The sequence below is a fragment of the Bufo gargarizans genome, chromosome 2 (genome assembly GCF_014858855.1).
Source record: "Bufo gargarizans isolate SCDJY-AF-19 chromosome 2, ASM1485885v1, whole genome shotgun sequence".
In the NCBI taxonomy this organism is placed as follows: domain Eukaryota; kingdom Metazoa; phylum Chordata; class Amphibia; order Anura; family Bufonidae; genus Bufo; species Bufo gargarizans.
In genome coordinates, this window is record NC_058081.1 from 612,331,170 (window position 1) to 612,347,431 (window position 16,262).

The 16,262-nt window shown below is 43.3% G+C and overlaps 1 protein-coding gene across 13 annotated transcripts in view; it reads left to right on the plus strand.

The window, feature by feature from the left end:
* KIF1B (kinesin family member 1B) overlaps positions 1 to 14,701 on the plus strand; it is a 150,191-nt gene extending 135,490 nt beyond the window's left edge. For all 13 annotated transcript variants that reach the window (XM_044282048.1, XM_044282059.1, XM_044282052.1 and 10 more), the window contains 11 exons: positions 338 to 452; positions 1,135 to 1,268; positions 4,553 to 4,614; positions 4,809 to 4,954; positions 5,443 to 5,682; positions 5,797 to 5,868; positions 7,354 to 7,475; positions 7,556 to 7,705; positions 7,818 to 8,010; positions 8,577 to 8,695; positions 8,811 to 14,701. In XM_044282048.1, the coding sequence (XP_044137983.1) occupies positions 338 to 452; positions 1,135 to 1,268; positions 4,553 to 4,614; positions 4,809 to 4,954; positions 5,443 to 5,682; positions 5,797 to 5,868; positions 7,354 to 7,475; positions 7,556 to 7,705; positions 7,818 to 8,010; positions 8,577 to 8,695; positions 8,811 to 8,850 (1,393 nt within the window). In that variant the 3' untranslated portion in view covers positions 8,851 to 14,701. The remainder of the gene's footprint in view (positions 1 to 337; positions 453 to 1,134; positions 1,269 to 4,552; positions 4,615 to 4,808; positions 4,955 to 5,442; positions 5,683 to 5,796; positions 5,869 to 7,353; positions 7,476 to 7,555; positions 7,706 to 7,817; positions 8,011 to 8,576; positions 8,696 to 8,810) is intronic.
* Positions 14,702 to 16,262: the final 1,561 nt, after the last annotated feature.

Here is a 16,262-nt window from a genome sequence, read left to right on the forward strand (position 1 = left end):
ACAACCACTATCAAATGAACAGCGCCGTGCATGGTGAGCAGAGAGAAGGCTGTAGCACTACTGTGAGTGTAGATGCCTTCTCAAGCAACTGATCGGCGGGAGTCCTGGGTGTCGGATCTCCACCGATCAGAAACTGATGACCTATTCCATAGCAGTAACTCTGTGTTAAAAGTATATGAATGGGTAATATCCCACTTAGTGCCTAGCACAGTCACTATAGTTGTGTCCGTGTCACTGTGTGTCTTTGTGCTGTGTGTTGGAGTTTGTTCTGTCTTGGGTTAGGGATGTGTCGTAGCTGCAGATAACGTATATCATTTATTTCACCGTGGCTCTGCAGGACGTTCTATCGGTTCGAGGCTGTCTGGGACAGTTCCCTGCATAATTCCTTACTCCTGAACAGAGTAACTCCCTACGGAGAGAAGATTTACATGACGCTGTCAGCCTATTTGGAGGTATTTATTGCTCGATCTGCTTTTCTATGTTTTGGGGTGCTACTGTGATAGTGATGAAAATAGTAGATCCCCCCATAGCTGGTCATGGATCCTGAATACTGTGTCACCAAATTTCAGTGCCAGAATCTGAATTAAATTTTTTTTATAAAATGCAAAATTGAATGTACTTTGACAAAAAAAAACTCAATCTGTGAAGTGAAATGTCCCTTTTTCTCAAACCCCCCCTCATCTGTACGTGTGTATTCTGGAGTGGGAGTGGAACGATAGCCACTGCCCCATTCAAGTATTGGGCATGTTGAAATCCAATAGCCCAAATCCTTAATTCTGATGACATTTGCCATCAGATGAAAGTCAGGACACCCCCATGCACACTGGGTGGTCATCCGATCTAACCGAAATCAGCAGGTTCAGCTGATGTTAATGCAATGTATGTGGCCAGTGTAGGTAGCTTTAGTACAATCATGCTTTGTATACCATTGGTAGGAGCTAGTATAAGTCAAAATGTGCACCCTTATGTGCATGAAGCCTTATTGTTGAGTGACAATTTGATTTTATAAAAAAAAATAATCCCCCCCCCCCCCCGCCCATCCAAGGGGTATGAATACATTTTATAGGAAGTGTATATATGCAGTAAAGAAAGATCTGTAGTGCATTGTAATACGTTTTTTTCTGTCCTTTACAGCTTGACCACTGCATCCAGCCAGCAGTGATTACTAAGGACGTATGCATGGTCTTCTATTCTCGCGATGCCAAAATCTCCCCTCCACGTTCCCTGCGCAGTCTATTTGGCAGCGGTTATTCAAAGTCTCCTGATTGGTAAATACTCAAATAATGGCACCGCTGAGAGTACCAAACTATATTATTATGAGGTTCTACAATTCCTTTTCAATAAAGGGTTTGTTCAGCCAAATGTCTGTGAAGGTTCTCATTTATCAAGGTCATGGATAAATGATATTGTTCAGCCAAAGTACATTTTGATGACCTGTCCTCAGAATAGGTCCTCAATATCTGATCGTGGGGGTTTGACTCTCGGCACCTTCACTGATCAGCAGTTTAAAGAGGAGGCAGTGCTCGTACAAGTGCGAATTCCTCTTAAAGACTACAGTTCACGTTGTCTCAGAAGTCTAGGCGGTGCAGTGTAAGCAAGTGTTGTTCTATTCACTTGAATGGAACAAGCACTTGTAATTACACTGTGCCACCGCCGCAAGCTGGCAGTGCTCTTACGAGTGCCACCACCTCTTCAGACAGATGACAGGCGAGGATGCCGGTCAGACCCCCTCCAGTAAGATATTGATGACCTATCCTGAGGCTGGCGGCACAACCCCTTTAATGGGTTAAGTGGCCTTGCATGGTATTTTCCCTAATGTGTCGGTTATATGTAGGAATAGAAGATTGTGAGCTCCAGAGGGACAGAAGTGATTCCGATCACCACAAAATGCAATGCAATCTGAAAGCACCATGTTATAGAGCATGAGAATCTTAGTGGATTGATATATATATTTTTATGGGAAAAGATTCAGTAAAACCTGTAATTTATACATTCATATCTCTACAGTTTTTCACCTCCCATGAACAGCTAACGGTACAGGAGGGAAGGTTTATCAGGGATTGATAGCATTGTGTGTATATGTACATAGGAGATAGCTGTCAGTCACTGATAACTCTGCCAATGATTTTCACAGGAGGTGAAAAAAGCTAATGTATAAATTACAGGTTTTATGTTTTCCCACAAAAATATATCAATCAGCCCAGCTTCTCCTGCTCTATAACATGCTGCTTTCAGATTGCATTGCAATTTGTGGTGACCAGTCTTCTTTAAAGGGGTTCTACAGTTTGTTTTAACTGATGATCTATCCTCTGGATAGATCATCAGCATCTGACCGGTGGGGGTCCGACACCCGGGACCCCCGCCAATCAGCTGTTTGAGAAGGCAGCGACGCTCCAGCAGCGCCGCAGCCTTCTCGCTGTTTACTGCTGGCCCAGTGACTTCTCAAACAACTGATTGGCGGGGGTCCTGGGTGAACCCCGCCGGTCAGATGCTGATGATCTATCCAGAGGATAAATCATCAGTTAAAACAAACTTCAGAACCCCTTTAAGCTTTGCTGAATGTGTAGACTTTTTATAATGGGTAGAACTATGAATACAGCTGGAGGTACAGTGGGGCAAAAAAGTATTGTCAGCCACCAATTGTGCAAGTTCTCCCACTTAAAAAGATGAGAGGCCTGTAATTTTCATCATAGGTACACTTCAACTATGAGAGACTGAATGGGGGGAAAGAATACAGGAAATCACATTGTAGGATTTCTAATACATTGGTAAATTCCTCAGTAAAATAAGTATTTGGTCACCTATAAACAAGCAAGATTTCTGGCTCTCACAGACCTGTAACTTCTTCTTTAAGAGGCTCCTCTGTCCTCCACTCGTTACCTGTATTAATGGCACCTGTTTGAACTTGTTATCAGTATAAAAGACCTATCCACAACCTCAAACAGTCACACTCCAAACACCACTATGACCAAGACCAAAGAGCTGTCGAAGGACACAAGAAACAAAATTGTAGACCTGCACCAGGCTGGGAAGACTGAATCTGCAATAGACAAGCAGCTTGGTGTGAAGAAATCAACTGTGGGAGCAATTATTAGAAAATGGAAGACATACCAGACCACTGATAATCTCCCTCGATCTGCGGCTCCACGCAAGATCTCAGCCCGTGGGGGCAAAATAATCACGAGAACGGTGAGCAAAAATCCCAGAACCACACGGGGGGACCTAGTAAATCACCTGCAGAGAGCTGGGACCAAAGTAACAAAGGCTACCATGAGTAACACACTACGCCGCCAGGGACTCAAATCCTGCAGTGCCAGACGTGTCCCCCTGCTTAAGCCAGTACATGTCCGGGCCCGTCTGAAGTTTGCTAGAGAGCATTTAGAGAGTATTTGGATCATCCAGAAGAGGATTGGGAGAATGTCATATGGTCAGATGAAACCAAAGTAGAACTTTTTGGTAAAAACTCGTGTTTGGAGGCGAAAGAATGCTGAGTCGCATCCAAAGAACACCATACCTACTGTGAAGCATGGGGATGGAAACATCATGCTTTGGGGATGTTTTTCTGCAAAGGAACCAGGATGACTGATCTGTGTAAAGGAAAGAGTGAATGGGGCGATATATCGTGAGATTTTGAGTGAAAACCTCTTTCCATCAGCAAGGGCATTGAAGATGAAACGGGGCTGGGTCTTTCAGCATGACAATGATCCCAAACACACCGCCCAGGCATCGAAGGGGTGGCTTCGAAAGAAGCATTTCAAGGTCCTGAAGTGGCCTAGCCAGTCTCCAGATCGCAACCCCATAGAAAACCTTTGGAGGGAGTTGAAAGTCTGTGTTTCCCAGTGACAGCCCCAAAACATCACTGCTCTAGAGGAGATCTGCATGGGCCAAAATACCAGCAACAGTGTGTCAAAACCTTGTGAAGACTAAGGGTACTTTCAAACTTGCGGCAGGACGGATCCGACAGGCTGTTCACCATGTCGGATCCGTCCTGCGGCTATTTCGCCGTGCCGCCGCTCCGTCCCCATTGACTATAATGGGGGCGGAGCTCCGGCGCAGCACGGCGGCCCACGGCGAAAGCCGCCAGACTAAAAAGTACTGCTGCGCCGGAGCTCCGTCCCCGTCCCCATTATAGTCAATGGGGACGAAGCGGCGGCACGGCGAAATAGCCGCAGGACGGATCCGACATGGTGAACAGCCTGTCGGATCCGTCCTGCTGCAAGTGTGAAAGTACCTTTACAGAAAACGTTTCACCTCTGTCATTGCCAACAAAGGGTATATAACGAAGTATTGAGATTAACTTTTGTTATTGACCAAATACTTATTTTCCACCATAATTAGCAAATACATTTAAAAAAAATCAGACTGTGATTTTCTTTTTTTTTCTCATTATGTCTCTCATAGTTGAGGTATACCTATGATGAAAATTACAGGCCTCTCATCTTTTTAAGTGAAAGAACTTGCACAATTGGTGGCTGACAATACTATTTTATGGTGTTTTGAGTTTATTTTTTTGTAAATGTGGAAATAACATATATTTTTATTCCTATTGCAGTAACAAAGTAACAGGAATCTATGAACTCAGTTTGTGCAAAATGGCTGACACAGGAAGTCCAGGTAAGAATCTTCCTCGATAAGTGCTTATTTCTGACTCTACTCAAAAGAGTGATCATGGTTTAGTCTTATAGTACAATTTCCAGTAAATTTTCTCTTCCTATGTGACCCATTGTAAATCCTTAAGAATATTTGGGCACCTAAGTTGGTCTGTAATTGGTTCTTATTTATTATGGGGGGTTTTCTTCACCATTTAGGAATGCAGAGAAGGAGAAGAAAGATCCTGGACACCTCAGTGGCTTATGTCCGAGGGGAAGAGAACTTGGCTGGCTGGAGGCCTCGCGGGGACAGCCTGATACTTGAGCATCAGTGGGAACTTGAGAAAATGGAACAGTTACATGAGGTTGCTGGATAGGATTTTTTTTTGATACATTAGGTCAATTGTTTAGTGTTCAGACGATAAGAAATAAATATACTCTGATTCACACAAAGAATATGCACATTTCTGTCCATGGACTGTACCAATTTGAGGGGGATTCACCATCAATTGCATGTCTAAAGAAAGAGCCTGAATAGACAGATGAGATTTTAATCTCTCAATATCCTGTTGACTTCCACTTATCCTATTGGCAGACACTTATCTCCTTCCTTAGAGATACCAATAAGATATAATGTGATAAAACTGTTGGCATGTCAGATAATTTGGCATCAAGGCAAGCCCCAGGCCTTTTCAGAGGTTTAGGTGGCTGAGTATGTTTAGAATCATCTTGTGTTCCCAACATTTCTAAGAAGGTTTACAGACTTCCCTAAAAGTAACCTGCCACTTGACAACAGATAGGTGCTACTGTCCATTATATTTTCCTATAAATAATCATCTGTTTGTTCTTTAAGGTGGAGAAGACCCGGCATCTCCTCCTGCTCAGGGAGAAGCTTGGCGACAGCATTCCAAAATCCCTAAGTGACTCTATATCCCCCAGTCTGAGCAGTGGAACGCTCAGCACCTCTACCAGCATCTCCTCCCAAATATCTACCACTACCTTTGAAAGTGCCATCACCCCAAGTGAGAGCAGTGGATATGACTCCACCGACGTCGAGAGCCTGGTGGATCGTGAGAAGGAGCTGGCAACTAAGGTAGTCAAGATTATGCACAGTGGCTGTAACCTCTGTATTCTGTTTCACTATTGGCTTTATATACACAATCTCTTAAAGGAACAGTTGGCAATGTCTATACTACTTTTATTGCAGTGCTTGCGACTCCTCACTCATACTTTTAACCAGGAGCTGACCCAAGTATGCAACAGCATTAGTGATTGTAAGGTGAGATACACATTGCAACCTAAAATAGATACTGTATGCTGCATCTATTGTTCTAAACCGTTTGGTTGTAAAGTTCCTTTTATCTCTCTTGTTTAAATGGAATGTGTCATCAGAAAATAAGCTATTGTTTAAATAATTTCTTTAGGTTAAACACATTTTTATAGAATTTTGGGTAATATTTTACATTTTTCATGTCAATATCTATATTTAAAAACCGAGCACTTTACTGTATACTTTACTGTATAAACACAGGATCCACCATTAACAATAGGTGATAAAATCACAGCTTATCTACTCCCTCCTGACCTCTGCGCAGGTCACACAGCATGCTTAAAAATCTCCTATAGAAGTTGATGTCAAGTTCTGCCCATTTTGTCTGTGGCCCATGGTTTCTGTTGTAAAGAACAGCTCAGGCTAGATGGCTGCCCCCCATAATCATGTTCAGGAAATAGAATAAAAAAAAATCTGCAATCAGAAAATTTAAACAGATAAGGCTAGTTTCACACTAGCGTTGTTGGATTCCGGCAGGCAGTTCCGTTGCATTCAAATACCGGATCCGTCTCTCCGGTGTCATCCGGAAAAACAGATCCGGTATTTATTTATTTTCACATTTTTAAAGGTCTGCGCATGCGCAGACTGGAGAACCGGTTCCGTCAATGCAGCAATTTCCTAACCACTTGTTACCGGATCCGGCATTAATACATTTCAATGGAAATTAATGCCGGATCCAGCAATCCGGCAAGTGTTCCGGAATTTTGGCCGGAGAAAATACCGCAGCATGCTGCAGTATTTTCTCCGGCCAAATACCGTAAAAGGGACGGAACTGAAGACATCCTGATGCATACTGAACGGATTGATCTCCATTCAGAATGCATTAGGACAGAAGAAAAAAGGATATGGGTCATTATCTGGTTTTAAGTGGCAGAAACAAAATTCTTTGACACATTCCCTTTAATAACAGAAATACAATTGCCAAGAACAAAGTTGTCCGATATTGTGGATGCTACATAATTTCCTTTATACTATTGCTAAATGGGTTGTCCAATGACCATCACTTATCCTGTTTCCACAGGATAGGGGATAAGTGTCTGAGAATGGCGATCCGGTTCACCTGTTTGAATGGGATTGCCAAAGATGGCCAAGTGCTTTACTTGGATATCTCTAGCAGTCCCATAGAGGTGAATAGAGCAGCAGTATTAATTTGTGACAACTGCTATATTCAAACTGGGGAGCATGGGGCGTCACGGGTAAGATTCCTGCCAAACAGTAACTCCTCATCTATCGTGGGAGAACCTCTTTATGTATATGACTGGACAACCCTTTACATTGCCACTATTTTTTCCCCATGGCTCAAAACAACTGCATCATTGCTTTCTGCTTTAAGAACTTGGGGAATTTGTTAGAAAATTTGTTAGGATTTTATTTTCCTATCTATGTTACAGTCGTCAGTTCTATTATAATTTCCAGTGAATGTTTCCTTTCCAGCTGTCCGATATTTCCCCTATCGGTCGTGACCCCTCTGTCTCCAGCTTTAGCAGCGCTACCCTGACTCCATCTTCTACCTGTCCATCATTAGCAGACTCCAGATGCAGCTCTGTGGATCAGAAGTGAGTGATAATCTGATGCCTACATACATTTGCATAGTTGCTACCCCAGTCATGTGCTTCATCAATTCTGTTTCTTTCAGGACCCCTGAAGCCAATTCCCGTGCTTCCAGTCCATGCTCAGAGTTTGAACAGTTCCAGATAATTCCCCCAATAGAAAGCTCATACTTGGCCCGTGCTGGAAAAAATGAGTTTCTGAACCTAGTACCCGATATTGAAGAGCTGAGACCTGGGTACGAGATACCTATAAGCAGTAACATTAGCTTCTAAGAGTATTGAAACAAGTCATTTTCAGGAGTTAGGTTCTCTGTGTTACAGAATGAACCCCATTTGCTTTGTCCTCAGGTCGGTGGTCTCTAAAAAGGGTTATTTGAACTTCAAAGAGCCTCAATCTCACTCATGGACAAAGCAGTATGTGGTAGTTCGGCGCCCATATGTCTTCATCTACAACAGTGACAAGGATCCAGTGGAGCGTTGTCTCATCAACCTGTCTACAGCTCAAGTAGAGTACAGCGAGGACCAACAAGCCATGGTCAAGGTCCGCTCTGAGATCAATACACTGAACTGAATACATTTCCAAATTTAGTTCTCAGATAATCTACTTAAAGGGGTTGTCTCATCTGAGACATTGGCGGCATATCACTAGGATATGCAACCAATGTCATATGGTCCTGGTCCCACCTCTCCGGAACGGGACTCCTGAAGTGAGTGGAGAGCAGCTGTGCATTTGCGGTCACCCTCTATTAATTTATATGGGACTCCCAAAAATAGCCGAGCACTGGCTAGAAGTGAATGGAGTGGTGGCCACACTTGCACGGTGCACCTTCCATTAATTTCTATCGGACTTTCGAAAATAGCCAAGCACGCTATTTTCAGAACTGCTATAGAAATAGACAGCACAATGTGCATGCCCAAACCTATCTGACATTGGTGGCATAACCTAGTGATATGCCACCAATGTCTCAGATGAGTTAACCCCTTAAAGACCAGAGCTTAGACCAACATACCTAATACTGCTGCATTAACCATAAAACTTAACTTGTATTCTTTCATTTATGTAGATTTTGGGTATTTATCTCCTGTACTGCATTATTCTTCCCTCAGAGCCCCAACATATTTGCCGTGTGTACCAAGCACCGCGGGATCCTTCTGCAGGCCATTAATGATAAAGATATGAATGACTGGCTGTATGCCTTTAACCCCTTGCTCGCTGGTACTATACGGTGAGTATAGATGTATTTTAACTGCTTCATCTACCCATGTGTTTCAGTGATGGGACGTTGTTTGGGATAAATTTTTCTATTAGTAAAGCCATGTGATTTATTCTGATTTCTACAGATCGAAGCTTGCAAGACGTCGTTCCCTCTCCAAGTACTGAGCAGCTCCACGTTTCATTGTGAGAGGTTCCTCCCTCTCCTCCTTTTGTGATTCTTGACGTTTCTCTTGTCTGTAAAACTGTGGCTTTTCCCCCGGCTCCTATTCCGTATGTGCTGAAAACGAACCCAACTTGTCGCATGTGGCCAACCAAAGAAGAAAGGACAGAGAGAAACGGACTCCTGATCGCACTCTTTTCTTCTGGATGCGTGTCCCACCCCTCCCCCAATTTCTTCTTTCCTAGCAGTCTCTAGTGTCTGTAGCGTAACTCGTCTGTCAGGAAATGCTTTTTTTTTCTATATTCCTCAATTGATTGGTCGCTATGGAAACCTCCAGCGTTCCCCAAGATTTTACTCGTCTCCCTGTACCCCTCGTTGTGCTGCTAACCACTCCTGGGGAGGGAAGGAGGTTCCATGTCTACTGCTTTCTCTGTCTCTTCTCCTCCAGCTGCGGCACCTCCAATGCCAGTGGCTGCACTGTGACCATTCCAGTGGTTGGGGCTATCGTAGTGGGTTGGGAGTGTTTCAGATTATCCCTCCCACCCCCCAAAGAAAATGGGCTTGCCCATAGGAAAGTTCTTAAATTTTTGAAAAACTTTATTGATGTTGCTAGGCTTCTTGGGTGTGGGGGAGAGTGGTGCCATATAGTATAGGTGGCATAGTCACAGTCCTCCTCACGCCCTGCAAAGACCAGCAACAGGAATTGGTGTTCCTCACTGTAGGGCATATTGAATTTAGTGCATAACTGGATTTGAGGATATTTATTTTTTATTTTTATGATTATTGGAAATTGTATGATTGGAAAATGCTACTTATGTTTTATTAACTGTAACTAGGAGGGCACATGGGAACATAAAAGAGCAGGAAACTAAACCCTTTCTGTAGTGGGGGAGACATATTACAGTCTATACTATACCATCTATTGTCTCAGGCCATAAAGCATAAATTCTCTGAAATCTACAGGTGCGCCAAGCAAAACATACCCATCAAGCCAGGATTTGGGTGGGAAGGAGTTACAATGTACAATGTTTTTTTTTTTGTTTTTTTTTTTTTTACTAATTCTCTGAAGGTTTTTTAGGAGACCCTTTCAAGCACCCTTCACCTTAACCGGTTAGCTAAAGGTCTGATGATGAGTTTCAGTATGTTACATTGACCCTTTCCCCTTTGGGTTCCTGCAGACAATTGCAGACTTGCTCTACAACAAATGGGTTATAGCCTTGATATAAACTTATATTTCTACATATTATATATAAATATATAAATATATTGGTTTAAAGGAATCAAAATGTATTACGGTCTTTGCTTTGGGTGACACCAGAGTGTCCATTAACAAATTTGATCATGTTCGACATGCTGGCTCCCTACTTTTTGCCAGTAAAGCCCCAATTTTGAGACCAACGTTACTGCAGGGTTTACATGCCAGACGGCTCTTCAGATTCTTATTGATTTTCAAATAGCCACAATTTCTACTAATATAAGTTCACTCACAATTATGTCTTTCCTCCAAAGTATGTAGGAAATATGTATTACACATTTGGTAACTGTATTACAAGCATATATCTGATTGAAGCCCCCGTCACATACAGAGTCAGCCAGCTCTGTGACGCCCTGCAAACGCCATGCCATGGGCCAACTAACCCAATGAGCATGCTGCAAGTAGGATGGGCCCCAAGCAGAAATATCCTTGCCTGCAAAAATAAATTGTCAATGTGAACGTGTCTCCTACATACAATGGAGGCAGCCTACCAGTTGACTTAGAACTATTATATGCAAACATGCATGGATGAAAGGCACTATAGCTATATAGAACAAACTAGTTAAATAACCTTTTTTATGGGTTGTCGGCTGCTGGACACCATCAACTGGGCGCAATTATTTTCTGGTCGGGGTGGTTTTTCATAAAAAATAAAATTCTATATATACAACACACAGAGTTTTTCTCAGAATTTAAAGCGGTTGTCCTGTTTTCCGATTTTGATTCCCGATCTTCAGGATAGGTCATCAATATCAGATCGGCGAGGGAGCTGGGAGTCGGACCCACAACTGTGTTATAAGGGGTTGCAGGCCTTGTGCAAGTGTTGCGTCCTTTTTACTGTTACCTGCACACCATCGACACTGTAGCGGCAGTGCAGAGTCATTTTAACTGCTCTGTTTTATTTACTTGAATGGGAGGGAATAGCTGTAAGTAATTTCACTGCACCGCTGCTACCATGACCGCGTGCAGGTAAACATTGAAGAGGAAGCAGTGCTGCGGACCCCTTCAAACAGCTGATCAGCAGGGGTGCCGGGAGTCAAACCCCCACCGATCTGATATTGATGACCATATTGTGAGGATAGGTCATCAATATTGTAAAACCAGACAATCCCTTTCAGCCCAAGTAATACCGCCCTATATTGCTCTAATTATGCTCCCTATAGGGCCCACACAGTACTGCCTGAAAGCCACTACATAATACTGCAATTCAGATTACAAATAATACCTCCATACAGTACTAAATACTACTAGGTTGTTAAGTTTGGTGCTGGGGTTCTTGTCTTATAAGCCTTGGGGCCCTGGGTAACAACTCCTTTTGCCACCCTCTCTAGCCCTGCCGTTTTGGTGGGCGAGCTTGATATAAAGTAGTAGATCTGTTATGTTTGGTACCATGACCCTGCTCTCTTCACTTTATTGATGGATGTTCCCTTTTAACATGCACCTTGATCCCATCACTACAGCTTTAAATTGACACGCATGCACTTTAGTTTCAATGTCATTTTTCTTTTTATCCGCTGTCTGGTTTCACCTCAAAGCAAAGTCCGTCTTTTGCTCGTTTACTGATTTAAAGGGACGTTTACTTGTTTCTCTGTGTTTTGTGTATTGTATTTATTATGCCTGCGTTTACTTGCACATGATGGAGGGGAGAGAACAGCATTGATTGGTGGTTGTCGCACCTTAGCGGGGGAGCGGACTATGCATATCACAGCTACATTTAAAACCTCACCGCAGTCTGAGGCCGGCGCGGTCTCACATCTGAAATGAAGGATTTCTACTTTTTAAGGTGCCCTACATCCACTGCCTATAGGAAGGTTTGAATGAATGTATATTGAACTGGATTTCAGAACTCTCAAATTTAACGTGTCTAATTCAAACCAGCGGTCTGACGCATTGTATACAAACCAGTGAGTTTTGGGACACTACAACTCCCAACATGCTAGGAGTTCTAGTGTTATGACACCTGTAGACGGGCAGAAGTGACAGACTACTGGTTTGGAGCCGCTACTTCAAGTTGTGTAAACTGGAATGTATTCGTACATTTGTGCTTCCTCATCCAGAAATCAGACATTATGGTAATTGTTTCATTAATGCACAAGTTTTACTTTCTAATAGAACCACTACAGCCAGCATCAGATGTCTTTAATGTCTTGATGAGATTTGCATGCCGTGTTAAAAATTCTTCAGTTACTCACCTTTCACTTGATCCTTAGATGCAGATTACAGGCCACTGCTTTGGCAGCTGATAGGATTTTTAAGTCCCAAGTCTCAATTACATAAATCATCTCCAATCATCTCCTTCTTAAAGGGCCAGTAGCATAGGACTTCATATTGTGCACCAAAATATGTTTTAGCAATGCTGAACAGACAGCGATAGAAAAACTTAAGACTGAGCTTCTAAATTCCTGATCAGTAAGGCACATGGCTGTCATTGTCGGCAAAATGGCTGGAAATTAGTTTTGTCCTGGTAAATTGGAGAATGACTCAAACCTGTTAATTTTGTTGCTAATTAAATGGTACAATTTCAGAATTCACTCCGGTATAGTATCAGCAACGGCAAGAATAATTTTCTTTTTGATCATTGTGGAAATCTTGCAGTGCATGCCCCTTTAAGATCCAGCATCACCATAATGAAACATATCATATATTAAAGAGGCGGCAGCCTACCTTAATATAAACCTCCATCTGATATTTCAGGGAGATGCACAGTGATTTCTGTGTCACCAAGCCTCCTGCTCTGCCTTCAGTTTAGTGTCATTTTTGAGAGTAATCTGAGAAAGACTGGTTACGAGGGGTCTCAGTAGCCTTACATAAGACTGGGTGTTAGGCAGTGGGGTCCTAGCACCAGCAATGGTCAGACATGACTGACAGCGGAGATGCAAGCTGGCTGCAGTCACATCATCCACATCTTCCTTACTAGTAATTAGCTTTTGTTAATACATTTAAAGTTTGGCTTATTGTAGGATTAGCCTGTATATCAATATTACAGGATATATAGACCAATAGGGGGCAGTATAGATGAGGCATTATACACATATCAATGGCTTATGATTTTCCAAGCACTGGGTGGAACCAAAGCCCGCTGTGCCTGTAGTGCAGTGGGTATTGCAGGGGCCAGGCCAATGTGTCTGTGGCCCCAGATTATCCTATTGTAATTTTCAATTAGAGTCCTTTGGACTAAAGAACATTCCTTGCAACCACTGAGCTTACCAGGCAGCACCTATATGAGTTCAAAATGCAGCCTAGTAGCAGACTAAGCCACCAGATGTGACCACACTGGACCTCGTGGACACCAGAGTGGTCATGTTTTGTATACCAATAGTTTTGGTACCACGTATCGTTCATTCCATACCAGCCCTCTGTGTTTAGTAGCGGGAAGAAGACCACTGGAAAGGAGGGGGACATTAGATTTAGCAATTTTTCCCGGGCTGAAAAAAAATGCCTATAGCCATAAATTTAGTAGAACTTGGGATGCCCCACTATAGTGGTTGTCCAGGATTGGGAACACGTCTGCTTTCTTCCAGAAACGGCACCTTACCTATCCATGAGCTGCATCTGGTATTGTATTTCAGTTCCATTAAAGTGAGAGGGACCGAGCTGCAATACCACATAAAACCAGAGGACAGGCGTGGCACTGCTTTTGGAAGAAAGAAGCAATTTTTTTTTTTTATCCTGGACAAGCCCTTTATCTATGTTTTTAAAAAAAATTTTATTTTTTAACTGAGAGGTAGTAGAGGGTTGAATGTGGGATTAGCAGGAGTGAGGATGTCTCCCTGCTGGAGGTATTCGTTAATGACACAACCCTTTCTTAATACCCCTCAGGCCTTCGCACACACTTACTACATGATACTTCGTCTTAATTTTGCCCATCATGGGAAGATTTATAGGACCAAAGCGGTCACCTTGTAATGATGTAACTGCTATAAAGAAACCTTTTCATACAATTAGTGTTTTATCTCCTTTACAACCCCCAGGTTTACAGCATGTCCAGACTCTCTAATGCCCAAAATATTCAGGGCATTCCCTTTAAGACAGACTACATCTCCTCATCAGTTACTGTACACTTGCCTAACTAGAACACAAGATGGTGCATTTTGCCCTCAGCCAACGTGTAGAAGAAGGCAGCATATAACTACACCGATGACATCACTTGTACCTGTGTGATGTCATCCACTGCCAGTACACGTATGGCTGCAGTCTGGCAAATCTTACCTCAGACCATGTGATGTCTGGCCACTAAACTTGCCGTTCTGTCCGGCGGACAGGAAGACCTTTGGTAAGGTCCTGGCAGTGTAAGGATTACATAGCCCCGAGCCTTGGCTACCACTAAACAGCAAGGACCTACTAAATTATTTAGGACTAGGAAGGAAACTCTCATCACGGTTTTAATTTCTGTGTTTTACTTTGTAAATATAATTGGATGTGTGGGCTTGAGTATACAAAATGTAAATATATCATGTATTTGTACTAATTCTGATCCATTTGCTGTATAGCCTAGATGTGCAATGCAGATATATATATAACTCTGTGTATTGGTAATCTTGCACCACTGGAAATGTTAGTGAACAAGACCTAACAATAAAAGTACAAGCCGTGCATTAACAGCTCAGAGTCTCCTCTATGTCTTCTCATGCATCTTCAATGGCATGTTTGATGCTTTCGTTCAGAAACAGCGCCACACTTGTGCATGGACTGGGTCTGGGATTGCAGCCCGAACTCAGTAATCTCCTGTCTAAGGCCTTTTTTACACATCCATGTCTAAGATTATGTCCATGACAAGACTTTCAGTGATTCATCTGTCAAGTATCAGTGTATGGTCCGTATGTCCATTATTTGCTCTATGTGTCATCCGTATTCCATGTGCACTTTTAGGCTGAAAATTTCCAGAGCATCTCCCACCAGTGATCTGTGAAAATCTCTGACATTAGGCCTCATGCATACGACCGTTGTTCGGGTCCACATCCGAGCCGCAGTTTTTGCGGCTTGGGTGAGGACCCATTCACTTCAATGGGGCTGCAAAAGATGCGGACAGCACTCTGTGTTCTGTCCGCATCCGTTGCTCTGTTCTGGTCCCGCAAAAAAAATATAACCTGTCCTATTCTTGTCCGTTTTGCGGACAAAAATAGGCATATCTACAATAGGCCTTCCGTTCCGCAAATTGTGTACCGCAAAAAACGGAACGTTCGTGTGCATGAGGCCTTACACTGATGTCATCTTTGTTGTGTCAGTGGTTCTCACTGACCCATACACTTCAATAGCTGTGTTTGGGCTGCATCACGTGATGTGTATAAACAGCTTAAAAGGGTGATCCCTTGACTAATGTACAAAATCAAAATCAGACATGCACTACTCACAAAAAGTTAGGGATGGCAATGTCTCAAAAACTTGTCATGTGGCCTTAAGTATCAATTACAGCTTGACAACGACGTCTCATGCTGTTCACAAGTCGACTTATTGTCTGCTGAGACATGGAATCCCACTCTTCTTGAAGGGCGAACCTCAGGTCATTGAGGTTCTGGGATACAGAGTTAGGCTACTTTCACACTTGCGTTCGTCGGTCCGCTCGTGAGCTCCGTTTGAAGGAGCTCACGAGCGGACCCGAACGCCTCCGTCCAGCCCTGATGCAGTCTGAATGGAGCGGATCCGCTCAGACTGCATCAGTCTGGCGGCGTTCAGCCTCCGCTCCGCTCGCCTCCGCACGGCCAGGCGGACAGCTGAGCGCTGCTTTCAGCGTTCAGCTGTCCGCCTGGCCGTGCGGAGGCGAGCGGATCCGTTCAGACTTACAATGTAAGTCAATGGGAACGGATCCGCTTGAAGATGACACCATACGGCTCAATCTTCAAGCGGATCCGTCCCCCATTGACTTTACATTGAAAGTCTGAACGGATCCGCTCAGGCTACTTGCGCACTTAGAAATTTTTCTAAGTTATTAATGCAGACGGATCCGTACTGAACGGAGCCTCCGTCTGCATTAATATGATCGGATCCGATCAAGCGCTAGTGTGAAAGTAGCCTTACAAGTCTCTGCACGGCTGATCCCATAGGTTTTCAATGGGATTCAGGTCTAGAGAAAGTGCAGGCCACTCCACATGAGGTCCCCCAGTCTCCAGCAGCCGTTCCATAATGATATGACCTCGATGAGCTGGCACATTGTCATGATGGCTG